This window comes from Chelonia mydas, chromosome 2, assembly GCF_015237465.2.
Source record: "Chelonia mydas isolate rCheMyd1 chromosome 2, rCheMyd1.pri.v2, whole genome shotgun sequence".
Classification (NCBI taxonomy): Eukaryota; Metazoa; Chordata; order Testudines; family Cheloniidae; genus Chelonia; species Chelonia mydas.
The window spans coordinates 48,608,757-48,630,089 of record NC_057850.1 but is presented as its reverse complement, the minus strand read 5'-3'; the positions used below and the strand labels follow the sequence as shown (position 1 = coordinate 48,630,089).

The window sequence follows — 21,333 nt, the reverse complement described above, 5'->3', positions numbered from 1 at the left end:
AAATCCACGGTACACCCACATCTTGAATACTCTGTGCAGATGTGGTGGCTGCATCTCAAAAAAAGATATATTGGACTTGACAAAGGTTCAGAAAAGGGCAATAAAAATGATTAGGGGTATAGAACGGCTGCTGTGTAAGGAGAGATTAATAAGACTGGGACTTTTCAGCTTGGAAAAGAGACTAATAAGTGGGAATGTGATAGAGGTCTATAAAATCATGAATGATGAGCAGAAAGTAAATAAGGAGGTGTTATTTACTCCTTCTCATAACACGAGGCTAGAGGCCACCAAATAAAATTAATAGGCAGCAGATTTTAAACAAACAAAAGGAAGTATGTTTTTATACAATGCAGAGTCAAGATGTTGTTAAAGCCAAGACTATAACAGGGTTCAAAAAAGAACTAGATATATTCATGGAGGATGGGTATTAATGGCTATTAGCCAGGATGGGCAGGGATGGTGTCCCTAGCCTCTGTTTGCCAGAAGCTGGGAATGGGCAACAGGGGCTGGATCGATCACTTGATGATTACCTATTCTGTTCATTCCCTTTGGAGCACCTGACATGGGCCATTGTTGGAAGACAGGATACTGGGCTAGATGGATCTTTGGTCTGACCTTACGGCCATTCTTATGTACTTTGTATTGCCCCTGCCATCTGACCAAGAGCTTGATTTCTGCTGTGGGCACCAACGCTATTGCCTGATCACCAGCCTGGAATTTCCAAACACTTGCTTGTGGATTATAATAGGCTTGTAAGGCCTTTTGTGCTTTTTCCATGTGTTCATGCACTATTGGAATAACTTGGGATATTCTGTCCCGCATCTGCAACACATGTTCAATGACGTTCATTCCTTGATTAGGCTGTTCACCCCCAGTCTTCCTTAGCAATGTCTAATATGCCAGGAGTGGTGACCATATAACAGTTGAAAGGAGGAAAACCCCAGGGAAGCCTGGATTTTTCCCGATATTAGCGAACATCAGGCAGAGCAGTAAGGGATCCCATTTTTTCCCATCTTGATTCACTGCTTTCTCTATCATGCTCTTCAGCATTCTGTTGAAGCATTCAACCAGGCCACCTGTCTGTGGGCAGTAACCTGAGATGCATAGGACCCATATTCAAAGCATCATACAGAGGTCTTTCATCATCTTTGACAAAATGGAGCCCCTGATCTTGTCAGTCTCCTTGGGTATTTGTACCTAAGGGAAAATCTGGAGTATTTCCTTCGCTATAGTCTTGGACACTTTCACAGGGATATGGCTTCCCGACACCAGGTAGAATAATTTAGAACAAAAAGCACACTGTTGACCTCGGACTGACTTCTCCTATCAGGTCCATTTCTGTCTTGTCAAATGGCTCTCTGATAATGGCTATTAAAGGGATCCTTAACTGAGGTTGTGGACTGTGCAATTGGCAGTCAGAGCAGGAGATGCAATAGAATCCAGTCTCCATACATTTTGCCAGCCAAAAGAACCTTCATAAGAATCTATCTAGTGTTTTGTGGACCCCCAAACGTCCCCCAAACAAATGACTATGGGCCAGATCTAATGCTGCCTTTCTATGTCCATGGAGTACTAGAAGCTGCTTCAGTTCTTGCTCCTGAGCTGGATCAATCTATGTAAGAGGTCCTTTTTTTTATAACAAAGTAAAGCCCTGGAGCTTTGGTTTTCCCCTCTACTGGGATCTCATTTATCTTGACTACTACTCTTCTAATATTTTGGTATGGAGAATCAATGGTCTGGTCTTGCATAAAATTCTTAGGAGGGTCCAATATATCCAAACTCGAGGAGATTTATTTCAGTTTTACCCCCAGGATTTTTCTATGTGGAACTGTGCTCCACCTCAGGTTTGCCTCACTGCCTGCTGGATGAGACCACCCACACAACTTTTGATTCTGGGCCAAGATTTTGGTCCCCAATCTTTTGTCTGCCCTCTTTCTCATTTAGTTTTCTGAGATTTACCAGTTGTTGAGCTAGTTCAGAGAGAATTAGAGGAGTGCTATTTACTAGAGCCAGGATATTGGTCCCCAGATTACTGGTTTTCCACCAATTCTTTCACCAGGAGTAGATTTCCAAACCCTGGAAGTCTCATCTATGAGCATGGGGAACAGAAGTTTAGGAATTACTCCCACTGTCACCCTTGTGGTGCTTCCCTGAACCTCTATTTTTTTCGGAAATGGCCGAGTAGTAATTAACTGTCTCATATATGCAGGTTACTCCTGTACATTTGGCTTGAAATGACTGGTTCCACCCCAGTAGTTTCACAGACACCAGCATGATTGCACTTCCTGAGTCTACTAAAGCAATGGTCTCTATACCATACATTTTAACTGCCCGTGTATATCTATGTGGAGTCATAGCAACCTCTATGAGGTTGATTATGCCACATAGACACTCGCTATTACCCAGATTAAACTATATGCACTCCTCAGTGTTATGATAGTGAGCTGCTATATGACCTAGTTCCCCACAAGCATATCATCTATATGCAGCACTGGTTACTTTCTCCAGACCTGAGTAGCTCTGCGAAGGTCAAAAGCTCGTCCCTTTCACCAACAGAAGTTGGTCCAATTACCTCATCTACCTTTCCTCTGTCAAGAACAAACTTACCAAGAACTTAGTAGGCTTAGCGAAGAGACAGATCTAAGATTAGAAAGAATAAACACAAAGTTTTTGGAACACTGAAAGCAAACGAAAGAGTTAGGAATAAGTCATTTGCGACTGATTTACAATTTACAGAGCTTTCTACCTGCCAAAGCAAAAGTTACAATATTCATTCCATCATAGACTCTACCATCAAGTGTCTAAGACAAGATAAGAACCTGAGACACTTGATTTGGTTGATCAGCCATTGTTGAGAGGAAATGACTGATAGAAGTTTATTATCCCTTATTTAAAATAATGGCTAAATGAACAACTACACTGTGGAATAGAAAGTACTCTATATTGCTGCCAGTCTAAAAGGAGCAGCACTTATTGTGCACAGCAGCTCATTAGAAGCAGGCAGGAAGGGCTATCAGCCATTTGTAGGCATATTAATCAATCATTTTGGAATTTGTAGGCATATTAATCAATCATTTTGGAATTGGGAATCAAACAAAATTGGCCAAACAGAGAGAGAGAACAGAACATGAACTCCTTGCTTTATTAAATTAGTGGAAGTTAGCTGATATAGACCCGTTGAGTGTCTGGCCCTCAGTGCCTTTTTACTCTGTGTAAGCGATAAATTTCCTGTGGCATTATTATAATTTGTGCCAATTTCCTTAGCTGAACTTTCCACTTTGAGTTTTTATTATGGTGCTTGACAGTTTTCCACCTTGCTGCTAACCATCACAACAGATATGACTGCACTTCAGTTGTACCATATGCACTTTGTGGAGCACTTTGAGATCCCCACAGATGAAAGCTGCTACATAAACATGAGAGATTATTATTCGTTGCTTTCATTTTCTTTTATTGGGGCCAAATTTTATCCTCAGTCACACTGGTGCAAATTCAGAACAACAGGGTGTGTGTGGGGATGAGGGTATGTAGATTTCTCTTTAATTCCCTTTACTTCCTTAATGATGCCAAGTTATCAGATGCCAGTAAGTACATGCATTACCTGCTTTCTGCTATTTTGCTTTGCAGCTCTGTCAAGAAGCTCTCCCAGAATCCTCCTATCTCACCTCCTGTAGTAAGATGTATCTTAGTCCAACACTGAAAGCTAAAATCTAAAGTACACTTTTGGTCAGGTCCCAACAGAGAAGAAAATAGAAGAATCAAAAGCCAGACTGTCTGGGTCAAAATTAACAGGCCTAGGACATGACTAACAAGCTTAGCAATTCTCTTGTGCAATGTTTTTAGGCATAGACGAGAGGAAGTCAATGGACGTTTTGACAATGAATTCAGCGGAGCCAGAATGTCCTCAATCGATAGAGTTCTCTCACATTGTGATTAGTGAAATATTAAAGAAAAGAATGGGAAAAGAAAAATGTTAGCAGAATACCACAAGAAACTCTAAAATGTTTTTATTGGAGATATAAACAAAACATTGAGTGTAATGGAAAGTAATAAGGAAAGTAAAATTATAGGCATCAATATAGTTTCACATAGGTGGGTTTATATTTTAAGTATTTTTGTTTTCATTGAGCAGAAAATAAGAAAATAAAATATTATAGGCCAATATTTTTAGACAATGGATGTTAGTTATGGTCACCACTTTTGGAAGCCATGTTTATTTACCAAAATAAGGATAAACTTTAGGTACTTTTGTTTGAAAATTTGACTATGATATTTTAAGTTGGATTTGGATTTCTTTGAATAGTTCAGAGATCTACTGTTGATTCATTTGGCTAAAATCATTTGTTTTTAACAACATTTGTGAAGGCTGTAGTGGTATGCTTGGAGTTTTGTAAACTGTCTTAGGCCCTCTGTGTCTCGTGACAGCACATCATTTTTCCTGATAGCATTCTCTATCTTCAACTCCTTGATGTCTTTTCATTTGTGATATTAGGATCATTGTCTCAAACCATCAAGGGCTTGATCCTGGAACCCCTTACTCATGTGAGTAATCCCGTTGAAGTCAAGGATTATGCTGAAGAAAGGATTACTTATGTGTGAACTCCAAAGCAGAATGCATGTCTACTTCCAAAGCACATAATCACTCCCATTGTGTTGCCTCTCTGGCAGCAATGATCATGTCTCATCTGTCTGGAAAAGTATGATTTTTTGAAGCCAAGTTCTCCTATTAGGAAAATGCCTGAACTTTTGGCAAATATACCATACATTTAAAATAACATATAGTGCTTCTTCCTCCCTTCCCTAGCTCCATATGATTATCATGTTAGAAGATAGTGAAGAAATTAAGACAAAGCATCTTATTAAAAATGGAGGTCTATGTGACTATCTACTTAAAGAGCTTTTTCCAAATAGATATCTTTGAAAGCAGCCAACCAGCAGCACAGGAGCCACCAAACAGAGGAGAAAACAGGGGAGTTTGAGTGGTAGTGGCATTGTATTGTATATTAATGATGAGGTAGACTGTAAATAAATAAGAAGTGAGGGAATGGATAAAACAGAACCTGGTTTGGGTCAAAATCTCTTTAGGTAAGAAAGGTAGCAGAGACTCTACTGGGATAGCACTTGGGGTTTGCTACAGACCCCCCAAGGATCTGATTTGGATGTTTGATTTCACTAATATTTTAATGAAATAAATACTACTGGGAATTGTGTGATTATGGGAGACTTTAATTTCCCAGATATAGATTGGAGGGCAAGTGCTACTAATAATGTGGGATCCAGATATTCTGGGATGGGATAGCTGACAGATTTCTTCACCAAATAGTCACTGAACCAACAAGAGGCGATACCATTTAAGATTGAGTATTGGTGAGTAGTTAGAACCTGATAGAAGAACTGGTTGTAGAGGACATGGTTTGAGTGATCATGAGCTAATTTAGTTTAAACGAAATGGAAGGATAAACAAAGCTAGGTCTGTAACTAGGGTCCTTGATTTCAAAAGGGCAAATTTTAAAAAATTAGGAGAATTAGTTATGGAAGTGGACTGGACTGAAGAACTCAAGGATCTGAATGTGGAGGAGCCTTCGAATTATTTTTAGTCCAAGTTGACAAGCAATTTGAAGCCTGCATCCCAAGCAAGGGGGAAAAAATCATGGGGAAGAGGTGCAGAACAAACTGGATGAGCAAGCATCTCAAACAGGCTACTAAGAGAAAGCAGAAGTCCTATAAGGAATGGAAGATGGGAAGGATCAACCTCTTGGAGGTCAAACAGCATAGGGAAAAATTGAAAACTGCCAAAAGCCAAGCAGAGTTGGACCTTGCAAAGGAAATTAAAACCAGTAGTAAAAGGTTCTATCACTATATAAATAAAAAGAAAAAAAGGAAAGAAGTGGGACCACTAAGCACTGAGGATGGAGTAGAGTTTAAAGATAATCTAGACATTGCCCAACACCTAACAAATTCTTGTCCTCAGTTTTTAATAAGGGTAATGAGGCGCTTTGGGGTAGTGGTAGGATGGTTGATGGAAATGAGGATATGGAAGTAGAAATTGCCACATCTGAGGTGGAAGTCAAACTCAGACAGTTCAATGGAACCAAATCCTGGGGACCCGGATAATCTCCATCCAATAATATTAAAGAAACTTGCACATGAAATTAAGCCCAATAGCAAGGATTTTTAATGAATCTGTAAATTTGGGGGTTGTACCATATGACTAGAGAATTGCTAATAAGATACATACTTTACAAAAGGGAAAAAAGTGATCCAGGAAACTAAAGGCCCATTAGTTTGACCTCAATTGTATGCAAGGTTGTGGACAAATTTTGAAAGTAGTAGTAGTTAAGGACATAGAGGTAAATGGCAAGTGGGATAAAATACAAAATAGTTTTAGAAAAGGTAGATCATGCCTGACCAATCTGATCACTTCCTTTGAGAAGATAACTGATTTTTTTAGACAAAGTAAATGCAGTAGATCTAATTATTAGTTAAATTGGAGAAGTTGGGGATAAATATGAGAATCGAAAGGTGGGTAAGGGACTGGTTAAAGGGGAGACTACAGTGGGTCATACTGAAAGGTGAACTGTCAGGCTGGAGGGAGGTTACTGGTGGAGTTCCTCAGAGATCAGTCTTGGGACCAGTCCTATTTAATATTTTCATACATTACCTTGGCTCAAAAAGTGAGTGTATGCTAATAAAATGTGCAGATGATGACACAATATTGGGAGGTATTGCCAATACAGAAGAGGACTGGAATATCATACAAGAAGATCTGGAGGACCTTGAAATCTGGAATAATAGAAATGGGATTAAATTTAATAGTGCAAAGTGCAAGGTCATCCACTTAAGGACTAACAACAAGAATTTTTGTTATAAGCTGGGGACATATCAGTTGGAAGCAACAGAGGAGGAGAAAGACCTGTGTATATTGGTGGATCACACAATGACTATGAGCTGCCAATGTGAGGTGGCTGTGAAAAGGCTAATGCAATCCTGGGATGCATCAGGCAAGTTATTTCCAGTAGAGATACTGAAGTGTTAGTATCATTATACAAGGCACTGGTGCAGCCTCATCTAGAATACTGTGTGCAGTTCTGGTCTCCCATGTTTACGAAAGATGAATTCAAACTGAAGCAGCTGCAGAGAAAGGCTACTAGGATGGTCAGAGGAATGGAAAACCTACCTTACTAGAGGGGACTCAAGGAGCTTGGCTTGTTTAGCCTAACCAAATGAAAGCTGAGGTGAAATATGATTGTTCTCTAGAAATACATCATAGGGATAAACACCAGGGAAGGAGAGGAGTTATTTAAGTTAACCAATGCTGAGACAAGAACAAATGGCTATAAACTGGCCATTAACACATTTAGACTTGAAATTAGATGTAGGTTTCTAACCATCAGAGAGGAGTGAAGTTCTGGAACAGCCTTCCAAGGGAAGCAGTTGGGGGCAAAAAACCTGGATAAGTTTATATCGGGGATGGTATGATGAAACTGCCTACAATGGCATGTAGCCAATCTGAGTGCTAGCAGCAAATATTTCCATTGGCTGGAGATGGGGCACAGATAGGGAGGGCTCTGGGTCATGACAGAGAATTCTTTTCCAGGTGTCTGACTGGTGGCTCTTGTCGACATGCTCAGGGTCCAACTGTTCACCAGGAATTTTCCTGCAGGTCAGATTGACAGAGACCCTGTGGGGTTTTCATCTTCCTCTGCAGCAAAGGGCACAGGTCACTTGCCGGTTTAAGCGAAAGTAAATGGTGGTCTGTAACTTGAAGTCGTTAAATCAATAACTCAGCCAGCAGTTATAGGTGTATTACATAAGATAAATGATCTCTCTCCTGCCATCCATCTCCACCCTCTGACAAACAGAGGCTAGAGACACCATTCCTTACCCATCCTGGCTAATAGCCATTAATGGACTTAACCTCCATGAATTTATCCAGTTCTCTTTTAAACCCTTTTATAGTCCTAGCCTTCACAACCTCCTCAGACAAGGAGTTCCACAGGTTGACTGTGTGCTGAGTGAAGAAGAACTTCCTTTTATTTGTTTTAAACCTGCTGCCCATTTCATTTGGTGGCCCCTAGTTCTTATATTATGGGAACAAGTAAATAACTTTTCCTTATTCACTTTCTCCACACCACTCGTGATTTTATATACCTCTGTCATATCCCCCTTTAGTCTCCTCTTTTCCAAGCTGAAAAGTCCTAGTCCCTTTAATCTCTCCTCATATGGGACCTGTTCCAAACCCCTAATCATTTTAGTTGCCCTTTTCTAATGCCACTATATCTTTTTTTAGATGAGGGGACCACATCTGTACACAGTATTCAAGATGTGGGCGTACCATGGATTTATCTAAGGGCAATAAGATGTTCTCCGTCTTATTCTCTGTCTTTTTTAAATGATTCCTAACATCTTGTTCGCTTTTTTGACTGCGCTGCACACTGCGAGGATGTCTTCAGAGAACTATCCACAATGACTCTAATATCTCTCTCCTGATTAGTTGTAGCTAACTTAGCCCCCATCATATTGTATTTATAGTTGGGGTAATTTTTTCCAAAGTGCATTACTTTACATTTATCCACATTAAATTTCATTTGCCATTTTGTTGCCCAGTCACTTAATTTGGTGAGATCTTTTTTGAAGTTCTTCACAGTCTGCTTTGGTCTTAACTATCTTGAGCAGTTTAGTATCATCTGCAAACTTTGCCACCTCCCTGTTTACCCTTTCTCCACATAAGTTATGAATAAGTTGAATAGGATTGGTCCTAGGACTGATCCTTGGGGAACACCACTAGTTATTCCTCTCCATTCTGAAAATTTACCATCTATTCCTACCCTTTGTTCCCTTTTTTCTAACCAGTTCTCAATCCATGAAAGGATCTTCCCTCTTATCCCATGACAACTTAATTCACATAAGAGTCTTTGGTGAGGGACTTTGTCAAAGGCTTTCTGGAAATCTAAGTGCATTATGTCCACTAGATCCCCCTTGTCCATGTTTGGTTTTGACAGAAAATTACTATGTTTTTTCAACCAGTTGTGCACCCATCTTATAGGAATTTCATCTAGACCACACTTCCCACAATTTTGTAGTCCATATTCCTAAAGCAAAAATTCTGTTAATTTAGCCTAATGGTAGTTTTGCTGAGTCAGCAATTGAAGTTTGGGTGTATAATATTTCTAATGCCTTTACATGCATATTTTGCAGCCTCTCAATGAAAAGTTAGTTTTTAATTATGCATACAGGTACTTATGCAAGATATTTTCCATGTACCTTTCCTATTTCACGGAATCTTTCTTGTCAAACTATTAAATCATAAATTACTGCATTCTTAATGCAGCATGGCTTAGTATGACTCCTTATCCTGTATGGATTGTATTTGAGGTTCCCTAATGTTAGGGAAAATAAAGGAAGAAATTCATTTGCTCCCTAGGGTTCATGTTAGAGAAAATAGTTAGAGCCAGTAGCATCTCCCCTGGATTTTACAAAAATGGTATTACCCTGGCTTTCACTGAGACATTGCTGGTTACCTTCTGTCAGTGAGCAACTGTCTCACTGCAAAGCAGAAGCACAATCTCCTTTCTTTTGTGTCTGTGTTCAAGGCAGTTACTTCTTAGAGGGTGGAATTTCTTCACAATGACTATGTACAAGAGCAAACGCAGAAACCAAAGATGTAAGTAAAACCTGAACTCTTTTTATATATATATATATATATATCAGACCATTGAGGGGAGAGGAGAAAACCCTCCAATGTTATTGAAAACTATATATTACTTTTCCCCACAGTAGTTAAATAACACCAGAACAGCAAGAGTGGTATTTGCTACTCTTTAGGCTACAGTATCTATTTGTTAAGTGGATGAAGGATCTTAAAAATTAAAAATTAGCTCTCTTGTTACTATGGAAACCCTCAGTAAGTGACTGCTTTATAAAATCAACAAAGAGAGATTAAATGTAAGTTGAGTCTAGCCCCAGTGTCCTTTATTCAGGGCACAATGATTTGATAGTTATATCCTTCACCTTGACAGGGTTAGCACATTCTCACCTTGTGAAAATTCTTTTTGTAGATTTGGGAGGTTAGAGGTGCTAAACTTCAAAAGTGGTCATTTTCCACAATTACAGTTTGTTCTGTGGGAAGAAGCTACTGTACTTTAAACAACACATACTATTGGGGGCATCATAAGTAATATGTTTAAAAGTAAAAATATCCTGAATTCTCATCAGCATGCTAAAGGCCAAATTTTCCACTTCCAAGAGCCTGTTTGGTGTCTTAAAATATGGCATTAGCTAAGCAATTTTAGTAACAATATTAGACACCTTTGCATAATGTTCTGGAGGAGTCGAGCCAAATCAAAATGTAATGTCATGGGTCAGGCTGTAAAGTATGTACTACTGAAAGTGCAAGTAAAGTGAGACAAAAAAATAGTTGGGGAGGTAGTTTGGGGCTTGGGAGGGAGATATTCCATTTAGAAAACCTGTGTGGAGGGAGTGTGGGAAAAGCAGCAACCAAAATTAAAGCAAATATGGAGGCTGTTCTAACAGGAGCACTGTTACTCTTAAGCGTTTAGGGCTCTTTCCAGTTTTTCCACTGAATGCCAGTTTTTGGCTCTCAGAGATGAAGCTCTGTATGGGTCTTGCGTAGTTTTTCTTGTATCCCATAGCCAAAGTGATACACTGCCTGTAAAAAAAGTTTCAGTGAGACACCTGTCTGTGGCTTCTAAAACCTCTGACATAGAGATCCATCTCCCCCTTTTCACATTCACAGGAAAAGACCCACCTTAAACTTTGTCCTGGTAACTTCACAAGCAACAAAATAGATAACCCACTGTGTATAACTGAATTTGGTTTACTGCAACAATAACATAGTTTCCGGATTCTTTTCTCTCTTATTTAGTGTGCCATTTAAACACAAATATGTTTATCACAAGATCAGAAGCACTTTCATGCAAATGCAAAGCCTCCAAATATGTCAGATGAACCTTGGCATTTTACAACACTGTACGAATGGCAACATAGGATTATTTTTTAACAAAATGAATCTTTTCATTCATTCACCTCTCCCTTCTTCGTAGCTTGAACAGGTATATATTTTATGACAAATTTTAAAAAAGTAGATGATTATATTAAAGGAAGAAAAGTAGTGGATGCAAGGAACAGAATGAGTGTCTTTGACAAATCTCTTTTCTTTGACATTGTTTAATTTTTGCTGTGGAACAGCAATGATGGTTTCAGTTTAGTTATTATGTAAAGACTGGTACGAACTCCAACAGTAACAGCTTAGAAGTCCTTCTGTTGCCAAAGTTATCGTCTTGTGTTCCCTTGTGCTCCTGTTTAATTTCAGTGCACATGTGAATGTGTCTGTGTGGGTGGCCAGGTTTTCATTTTTCTATGGGCACAGTCAAAAATAAGGAGGTAGTTTAGGGACGGGGAGGAAAATATTCCAAGGTATTCATGGAAACATTGTATGAGACCCAAGAAAGGATATTTTTATGAAGTGTAGTCAGATTTCTTTTTGATGAAGGAAAGTCTGATTTACCAATAGGAGGAAATTTTGAATTGCAAATGAGAGGAATCAGAAGTATAATTACAACAATGGCTGTTGGAATGATTTTGCTGAAAAACTAAAGTAATAGTTGGTTTGTAATTTTAATAAATGCTAATAAACTGCTGTTATAACCGTTTCCATTATGCCAAACATCTGCTGTATTATAGCAGGCAATTTTTAATACCTTATATTTAATTAGAATCTGCAAAATGTCAATATAAATATCTTAGCAGAGATTGTGTGTGTGTGTGTGTGTAATTTGGGAGATTTTCTGATACTTTCCCTAATCTTACAACTCAAAAGCTATTTGAAGGTTACAATGCATATAAATAATTGTTTTGAAATATCACAGAGGGATATCAGTACTAACTAGGTTACATAGGACATTTAATCCTTGACTTCTCCTATCAGTTTTTCTTGGAGAACACTTTCAAGCAAGCAAAACACAGATGTTATTCTTGAAGTCAATTTTGGTAGCACTAAAAAGACAATAATGAGATGTATTAGAGAGTCTATTCTGAGCATAAATTAGAAAAAACTGTTGGCATTTTCTTATGAAAATGTTTTGAACATCTGGCACAAAAGGCAAGTGAGCTTTGGGGCTTTCTTATTCATTAATTCCGGCTTCTCTGTCTGCTAAATGGTGCACATAATTTTCAGCATTGCTTTGTCAAAAGCTTCTGAAAGTACGAAAAAGAGTGCAATCATACAAAAATTGTTTGCTACAAACAATTTGAGAGCACTCTTATTCAGAAAGGGAGACAGAAAAATGGAGCCATTTGCAAGGTGCAGCTGTTTTACCTCTGGCACTTGTATATAACTCTACTTTTAAGCTTATTTGTACTTCATTTTGGATGCAGCATTTGTTTACTTAATTCTAATCCACCCAACAGTATGACATTCTGTATTAGGGTAGCTTTTGTTGTTGAATTTTGTTACATCAGACTTTTGGAAACAACCCTGTTGAGATCAAATGAAAAATCACGGTATATTATCTTAATTCTGGATTTTACTCTGACTGCATAAAATGACATAGTTTATGCAATTGTAAGAGTGAATGTCTGAGACACAGCATAACAGAATGAAACTGTTTATTTATAATTTTGTGAATTACACATTCTGTTCATTTCACAAGTAGATTACAACTAATGGGAATTAGACAAAATACTACTGTAAACTAGTAACATAATTTCACTAAATATCAAAATTTGGTAATATGTGCATGTATGATATATATGTATACATGTTTAGTGTGCATTATCCGCACCACTCTAAGGATACTGAATAACTACTGGGTTAGATTCACACTTTCTCACTTGTGTTGCCTCGGTGACTGAATATATTGATGTATCTGACCCATTATACTACATACTCCTGCGGGAATTCTGTGCCACTGCACAATGCAGAATTTAATGCAGGAATTAACGTGCATGCGGAATTTCCTTTCCCACACAGAAATGGGCTGCAGTGGTGGTAGCTGCCACTAGGGGCCACTGGACTCTGCAGAGCCCAGCTCACACATAGAAGACACTGCTGCGGGGAGGGAGAGGGAGCTAGAGGGTTCCTGGCAGCCGCAGTTCCCAGCATGCCCTGAGGGAAGGAGAGGGTGGTGCACAGGAAACTCCATTCAAGACTGTTTCTTCCTCTGGATCCCTGGGCTCGGGGGTGGGGGGGAGAGCATGCAGCTTTCTGGGCCAAGGGTGCCCCGCAGCTGGGCCTTGAGGAGGAGGGGTTGTGGGTATCTGGGCCAGGAGGGCCCCATGGCTGGGCTTGGTCGGGGGGGAAGACATGCTGCAGGTATCTGGCTGGTGGGGTGGCCCGCAGTTGGGCTCAGGGATGTGGGGGTTTGGGTGTATTGGCTTGGGGGGGTACACATGTGGGCTCTAGGGGAGAGGGGTTGTAGGTGTCTGGCCCCCGGCTGGCCTCTGGAGGGAGGGGGCAGAGAAACAAGAACTGGGTTGTCATAGGGGTTTCTTTAACTCTACTCCCAGGGGCATTTTTATGTTTGTCTGTATTGTTACAGACATACCAGCTAACTGCTATTTTGAAATAAACTACCAAAATAATTGAAACTGGTGTGACTATGTAGAGTTATTTTGACAAATAAAATTTGCAGAATTTTAAAATATTATACACAGAATTTAATTTTTTGGTGCAGAATGCCCCCAGGAGTAACTATAAACACTGAAATGTTGGTAACCATTTCTCCATCTAAGATAAGTGCTTTGGGGGACAGAGTTTAAATCTTAGACTAGCCTCCTCTGAAGCTGCTGTTAATGATGGGAATGGTCTTTATGGACCTACTCTCATATTGCTTGGGGAGATGCAGGATTTCTTCTTGAAGACTCTGATGCTCGGAGTCTGTGGACAGTTGTCAGATTGACTGTTGCAGGGATAAAGACGGCTATCTCCTTAGACAGTGCTGTTAATCGGGAGTTAAAATATACCTTAGTTATAACCTACCCAAACTTTAAGGATTGTGCAGTTTGAGGTCAGGTACTTATCTGTTGCCTTCTTCAGTTTTATTTTCTTTGTCCTTGGAATGTCCATCACAAATGACAATGTCAAGGTGAGAGTCTATAGCAGGCTGTGACGGGCCGCATGCCAGGCACTGGCGCTGGTAGGGTAAAAACCAGCCTAGGGAGGCTGAGCAGCAGGCAGCCAAAGGAGTGGCTGCAGGGGAAACAGCCAATTAGGGTAGTGGCTGCAGACAGTTAGGGCGGCCGCTGGATCAGCCAATCAGGGCCCAGCTGGCCCATATAAAAGGAAGCTGCAGACAAGAGCAAGTAAGTCTGCTGCAGGGAGCCCTAGGGAGAAGACTGGCTTCCGAGAGGGCTCCTGGTGTGCTGCCAGGACTTACAGGTTTGAGGCCCAGGGAAGAGGGCAAAGGAGCTGGAGCCAGAGGCAGGAGCAGAAGGAACTGAGCCTGCATGGAAGTGGCCCAGAGAATAGAGACAGTGAGCTGGAAGGATGAGGCAGCAGGCAGCTGCTGTTTGCAGGGTCCCTGGGCTGGGGTCCGGAGTAGTGGATGGGTCTGGGCCGCCCCCACTAGTCGCTGAAGGAGCGGCCCAGCTGTGGACTGCCAAGCTTAGGGGGTCTTTCATGCAGGTCTCAGTTCATGTGGACTCGCTGTGAGGAGTGTTGGAGAAGTCTCCCAGAAGGGGAGGAAACCGGATGGTGATATGGCTGGAGGGCTGTGCCATGAAGCTGATGCCGAGAGGAAGGAGCCATAACGGGTCTGCAGGCAGAGGCAAGGATGGGAGAGATATCACCACCCGAGGGCTCACTCAATGTGGTTGAGCTAATTCCTGAAATGCCCAGCAGGAGGCGCCAGTGAATGACCCCGTGACACAGGCAAAGTCCAAAAAGTTGGTTTGAAATATTAGAAATATATCCACTTATTCGATTCATAACAGCAACCTTGGATACCAAGCAGTTTCAGGGGATGAATGACAAAAGCTCAAAGTCAGTAAGAATCATCTGACTGATTTAAATGAGCTTGGAATTGGGTCCCAACTGAACTAATACCTTTTGCCAGCAGACCTGTTATTGTTATAATTAGAGTTATGTGATAAGCAGTAATTAATATTCATGATTAATACTAATATAATCTGTGTTGTGTTTTCATGAGGTCACTGTACATATCACCTGTTAGTGCCTAAAGCTTTGTACAAGATTCAAACAATTTCCCAGACTCTCTTGTCTTTGTTCAAGGTCCTTGTTCTTTGACAGTTGCAGAGTGAGAGGTCTTCCCTTCCTGGATATTATCTACGTACTGTATGGACTGTCATCCATAATGGTAAAATCAGAATGATGAAGCTGAGCCTACAGATGAATTGCTGATGTGAGAAGATTGCTGAGGGGCTGACAGGAAATACCCATGATACCAGTTGACTTTATTGGGAAAAACAAACAGTGTCCAACCTTATGCATGTCTCCATTTTAACTGAAGGCCTTTCCAGGTGGCCTGATCCTGTAGTGGAATAATTGAACAAGTGACAGGCAAAGAAAAGATTATCTGTCTTATGTGTCATACCTGATTAGTAGGGCTGTCGATTAATCGCAGTTAACTCACGCGATTAACTAAAAAAAATTGTAATTAATCACAGTTTTAATCGCACCGTTAAACAATAGAATACCAACTGAAATGTATTAAATAGTTGGATGTTTTTCTACATTTTCAAATATATTGATTTCAACTACAGCACAGAATACAAAATGTATACTACTCACCTTATATTTGGTTACAAATATTTGCACTGTAAAAATGACAAAAGAAATAGTATTTTTCAATTCACCTCATACTAATACTGTAGGACAATCTCTTTATCATGAAAGTGCAACTTACAAATGTAGATTGTGTTACATAACTGCACTCCATAACAAAACAATGCAAAACTTTAAAGCTTTCAAGTCTACTCAGTCCTACTTCTTGTTCAGCCAATCGCTAAGACAAACAAATTTGTTCATATTTACGGGAGATAATGTGGCCCACTTCTTATTTAGAAAGTAAGAACAGGTATTCGCATGGCACTTTTGTAGCCAGCATTGAAAGGTATTTATGTGCCAGATGCACTAGAGATTCATATGCCTCTTTATGCTTCGGCCACCATTCCAGAGGACATGCCTCCATGCTGATGATTCTTGTTAAAAAATATTAAATTTGTGGCTGAACTCCTTGGAGGAGAATTGTATGTCTCCTGCTCTATGGTTTTACCCACATTCTGCCATTTCATGTTATAGCAGTCTCGGATGATGTCAGGGTTTCCTCCCGACTCTAAAGTCTAGGGTACAGATGTGGGGACCTGCATGAAAGACCCCCTAATCTTATTTCTAGCAGCTTAGGTTAAAAACTTCCCCAAGGCACAAATTCCCTTCCTTGTCCTTGGACGGTATTGCTGCCACCACTAAGTGATTGAGACAAATTCAGGGAAGGGTCACTTGGAGCCCTATCCCCCCAAAATATCCCCCAAGCCTCTTCACCCCCTTTCCTGAGGAGGCTTGAGAATAATATACCAACCAATTGCCTTTAATATAAGTACATACCAGATCCTTTATCTTTAGGACACTGAAAATCAATCAGGTTCTTAAAAACTCTATAAAGAAAAAAGTAAAAGAATCACACCTGGAAAATCAGGATGAAAGGTAACTTTACAGGGTAAATAAAAAGACTTAAAACAGAGGATTTCCCTCTGACTCGGCTTCCCCAAAACAGGAATGAAATTACCTCTTAGAATAGGGAAAATTCACAAGCTAAAACAAAAGATAATCTAATGCATTTCCTTGCCCTTACTTACAATTGCTGTAATTTTAGATGGATCATTTCAGGTATATTTTCAGGAGATATGTTACCTGCCTGGTCTCTCTCCATCCAGTGAGGGCACAAACAAAGAGAGCACAAATAACCTCCCCCCCTCCCCCCGCAGATTTGAAAGTATCTTCTTTCCTTATTGGTCATTTTGGTCAGGTGCCAACCAGGGTATTTGAGTTTCTTAACCCCTTACAGGTAAAGATTCAGTACAGCTACTCAGGAGGGATTTTATGCTACCCTTAGCTGTATGTTTATGACAGATGATGACCCAGCACATGTTGTTCATTTTAAGAACACTTTCACTGCAGATTTGACAAAACACAAAGAAGGTTCCAATATCCGATAGCTACAGCACTCGACCCAAGGTTTAAGAATCTGAAGTGCATTCCAAAATCTGAGAGGGATGAGGTGTGGAGCATATTTTCAGAAGCCTTAAAAGAGCAACACTCTGATGTGGAAACTATAGAACCTGAACCACCAAAAAAGAAAATCAGCCTTCTTTTGGTGGAATCAGAGTCACATGATGAAAATGAACATGCTTCGGTCCACACTGCTTTGGATTATTATCAAGCAGAATCTGTCCTCTGGATGGGTGGATGCATGTCCTCTGGAATGGTGGCTGAAGCATGAAGAGACATGAATCTTTAGCACATTTGGCACATAAATATCTTGTGATGACAGCTACAATAATGCCAGGAGAACACCTGTTCTCACTTTCAGGTGACATTGTAAACAGGAAGCGGGCAGCATTATTTCCTGCAAAAATATATAAATACATATTTTAAAAAAAAACTTGTTTGTCTGAGTGATTGGCTGAACAGGAAGTAGGACGGAGTGGACTTATAGGCTCTAGTTTTACATTGATTTTTGAATGCAGGTTTTTTTGTACATGATTCTATATTTGTAAGTTCAACTTTCATGATAAAGAGATTACACTGCAGTACTTTTATTAGGCGAATTGAAAAATACTATTTTTACATTGAAAATATTTGTAATAAAAATATAAACTGAGCACCATACACTTTGTATTCTGTGTTGTAATTGAAAGCAACATATTTGAAAATGAACAAAACACCCAAAAATATTTAATGGTATTCTATTATTGTTTAACAGCGTGATTAATTGTGATGTTTTTAATCACACAATTAATCACTATTAATTTTTTTAATCACTTGACAGCCCTACTAATTAGGACTGATTTTTTGGAAGGTTCTGATTTGTTTAACGCCTACAGACTTTTGTTTGTAATTGAACCTTATGAGGAAGAAAAAAAAAACTTAGATTTCTCTCTGTTCTTCTGTTTGTTCTGGCCTCAGGGCACATGCTCTACCTCTTTCATGATACCTGTCAAATTCATTTTGTCTGACTTTGCCTTTGGGCCCCAGGTTCCATTGTCCAGTTGTGGAATTCCATCCATGCAGGGGAAGTACGCTTACTGCAGAGTTTTGAGTAATACAAATTATCTAGTATATTACCTCATTACCTGCTGCAATATAAAATGCTGAAGTAACAAAAGACCATCATATTTATGGCTTAGTCTAGGTTATGATTTAAAGGTGTGTTGGTAGCATGTGCTAACTAATATGTGTATTTGCTATCCACTGTCAAGTATCCTTGTCTTGCTGGGGAGAGAAGAAACTCTCATGCTGATAACACATGCTGACAGGTTACGTAAACTTCCAGTTCGAATGCACAGTGTGTACCAATACTACCAATACTTTGTCCTGTAGCATGTCATCCTCTGTATTCATGTGCTGCTATCCTGCTGCTCCTCTTGTTCACCCCAAATCAGCTGCTTCCCCCATTTATACACTTTTAAGGATAGCATGGTCTCTTCTGTCAACCAACCTGGTACCAACTATGCCTTATTATACCTTAGCGTGATCAGATCTTGGCTACTTCCATCTCTTCTTTGTCTCTCAGGGTGATTGCAGCACCCAGCTATAAATAGACAGGAAACTCCCCTCAAAGAAAGGCTATAACACAGGATATGCTAAGGAATTCAAGTGTCTGATAACTTGACAACTAACTGATAGGGGGAAACAACTGTAGTCACTAACCCAGATATATATCAGAAACCTCTGTCCCATTCCATAGAATATCAGAGACCTGAAGAATAAGAATATATCTTTGGCAGGATACAGAGACAGCGCTCTTTATGTAAAACTGCCTTAGGTGGAAGATCACTCCACAATATTTCCAATCCCTGAACACCTTTTCAGGAAATGGAGTTCTGTGCAATTAAGTGGTTCAGTAATGAGGGTGAGCAAAAAGACATCGATCACCTATATGAGAACAAAGGCTATTGAATATTCACATCACATAGATGATATTATTCAAAGAATATAAATACTACTCAGTGCAGGGGATTATGCTTCTGAAGTAGAATGTACTCTTGGCACAACTTGGAGGGGACGGAACGTAGGAATTCATATTTTGACCTGAGAAGGCTCCACGTAAGTACTTCTTACAAATTACTCTTTTCTCTCTGTCACTGGTAATAAAACTTGAAACGTATGTTCCTCAAAGAAATGCAGAGGGATAATAAACTAGATCTTTCTGATGCCACATTTTCATTTCATGAGCATCAGATATCAGAAAAGAAAGAAACAACCCAGTGGTTCACTAAGTGGTACCAAAAGTGACCTTTTTTTTTTTTTTAATCCCTAAATACAGCAGAGGTGAAGAACAAAGCCATTTGGAAATTCAGGTAAACTGAGTAGTTGCACCAGTACAGATGTTTGTTTGCCAGGCACAAACCTACCTACTTATTACAAATTTCATGACTGATGTCAAATTAAGTAGTGTTGCCAAAGCATACAGCTTGTACTTAGTTCATGAGCTGCAGATTGATTGCAGGGTCGTCTTTGTGTCTGTATATTAGGAGTGAGGGGACAGGAAAAGATACTGGGTATGCAGTCTAACAAAAATACAAAGGTGAGTAGTCAGGGATCAGAGCCCCTTTTATGTATATACACAAATGCAAAGAGTTTGGAAAAGAAAAGAGGTCTGTATCAAAAAATGCATGACTCTCAGGGTATGCGAAAACACAGAAAAGCTAGACAGGCTTCAAGTTTACAAATCCTAGGACTAAAGCACACTAAAACGTCAAGAATGAGTTGAGGTTTGGAAAACCTGCCTTATAGTAAAAGACTTAGAAAACTCAATCTACTTAGTTCATCCAAAAGAAGCTTCAGGTGATTTAATCACAGTCTAACAGTACCTACACGGGACAAAATTTTTGATAGTAGATTTCTGATTCTCTTTAATGAAGAAGACAAAAGCATAAAAAGACCCAGTGGCTGGAAGCTGAAGTTAGATAAATTCAGGATAGAGATAAAGTGCAAATTTTTAATAGTGAGGGTAATTAACCATTGGAACAATTTACCTAGGAATGTGGTAGATTTTCCAACATTTGGAATCTTTACATGGAGATTGGATGTCTTTCTAAAAAAGAAAAAAAATCCTAGTTTGAAATTCTATGACCTGTGTTATGCAGGAGGTCAGATTTCTGGCCTTAAGATCTCTAAATCTATGAACTTCTCCCATGGTCTACTTTATTCTTTTAAGGCTCCTAGTTGCCTGGTTGACTACTACAAGGTCCTACCTTTTCCTCTATCTTATCCTCTGTCTAGGACAGATTTGTAGTCCTATTCACTACATCTCCCATCTGCAACCAGTTTAGCTTCTTACAATACTGAATTTTCTTTAAACAAGTGTTAAAACATTTAAACTTATGTAGTTCCAGGTTAAGGCAGTACTTGTGGATGTTTGGAGGTGTCATCATACTGACACCTGGACAAAAGGAAAGGTGTTTGTAAAAACTCCAGCAGTTAAACCCCCAGGTTAAAATCTAAGATTAAGTCTGACCTTGATTACATTACTTTCATACAAGTCCCAGTAAAGTCCGTGGGAGTTGCATGCTCCTTTATGCATGTAACATTTGACCTATAAACTTGTTATAACCAAATGAGGGTATTTTCTGTTTTTCTAACACTTGCCACAATCAGAAAGATATTGGAAAACTGAAATCCCTGCTCTCTTCCTGGCACTACCCAGGCAATCCTTTCTTAATACAGCATTAAAAGTTGTCATTGGGAAATTAAACATATAAAAAAGGCAATATTAAAGACATGGTCTGATAAATCCCATAAATATGACCTGTATCAAGCCATAACTAAAGAGAGGACTATGTACAGTCCTTGCACACTGACAACTTTATAAAAAAGGAATCATAAAGAGTTCAAAAATACATTCCAAATCTGAGTCTTATCTAAAATCTGATAAACAATTAAATACGCGTTTACTGCTTTTAAAGCATCAGCCATGATCCAAATGCTACATAAAATGAAGCCAGTGTTCCTGTACTGCAAAGGTGTAATTCTGTCTTATTCTTTGAGAGCAGAATCCAGAAATTATTTCTCAGTCATTTCCAGGCAAAACTCCTACTGAAGGACTGTGTAAGAGCAGGATCTGGCCCTAAGAG

The 21,333-nt window shown here is 39.5% G+C and overlaps 1 protein-coding gene across 13 annotated transcripts in view; it reads left to right on the top strand.

Moving 5' to 3' along the window:
- The window catches only part of RALYL (RALY RNA binding protein like), a 577,640-nt gene that overhangs the window by 399,201 nt on the left and 157,106 nt on the right, over positions 1-21,333 (top strand). For 2 of the 13 annotated variants that reach the window (XM_043539416.1, XM_037892366.2), the window contains exon 1: positions 9,511-9,664. The exons of the other annotated variants lie outside the window; for them this stretch is intronic. In XM_043539416.1, the coding sequence (XP_043395351.1) occupies positions 9,628-9,664 (37 nt within the window). In that variant the 5' untranslated portion in view covers positions 9,511-9,627. Of the gene's footprint in view, positions 1-9,510; positions 9,665-21,333 lie in introns of those variants that run through there. 13 annotated transcript variants of the gene reach the window in all.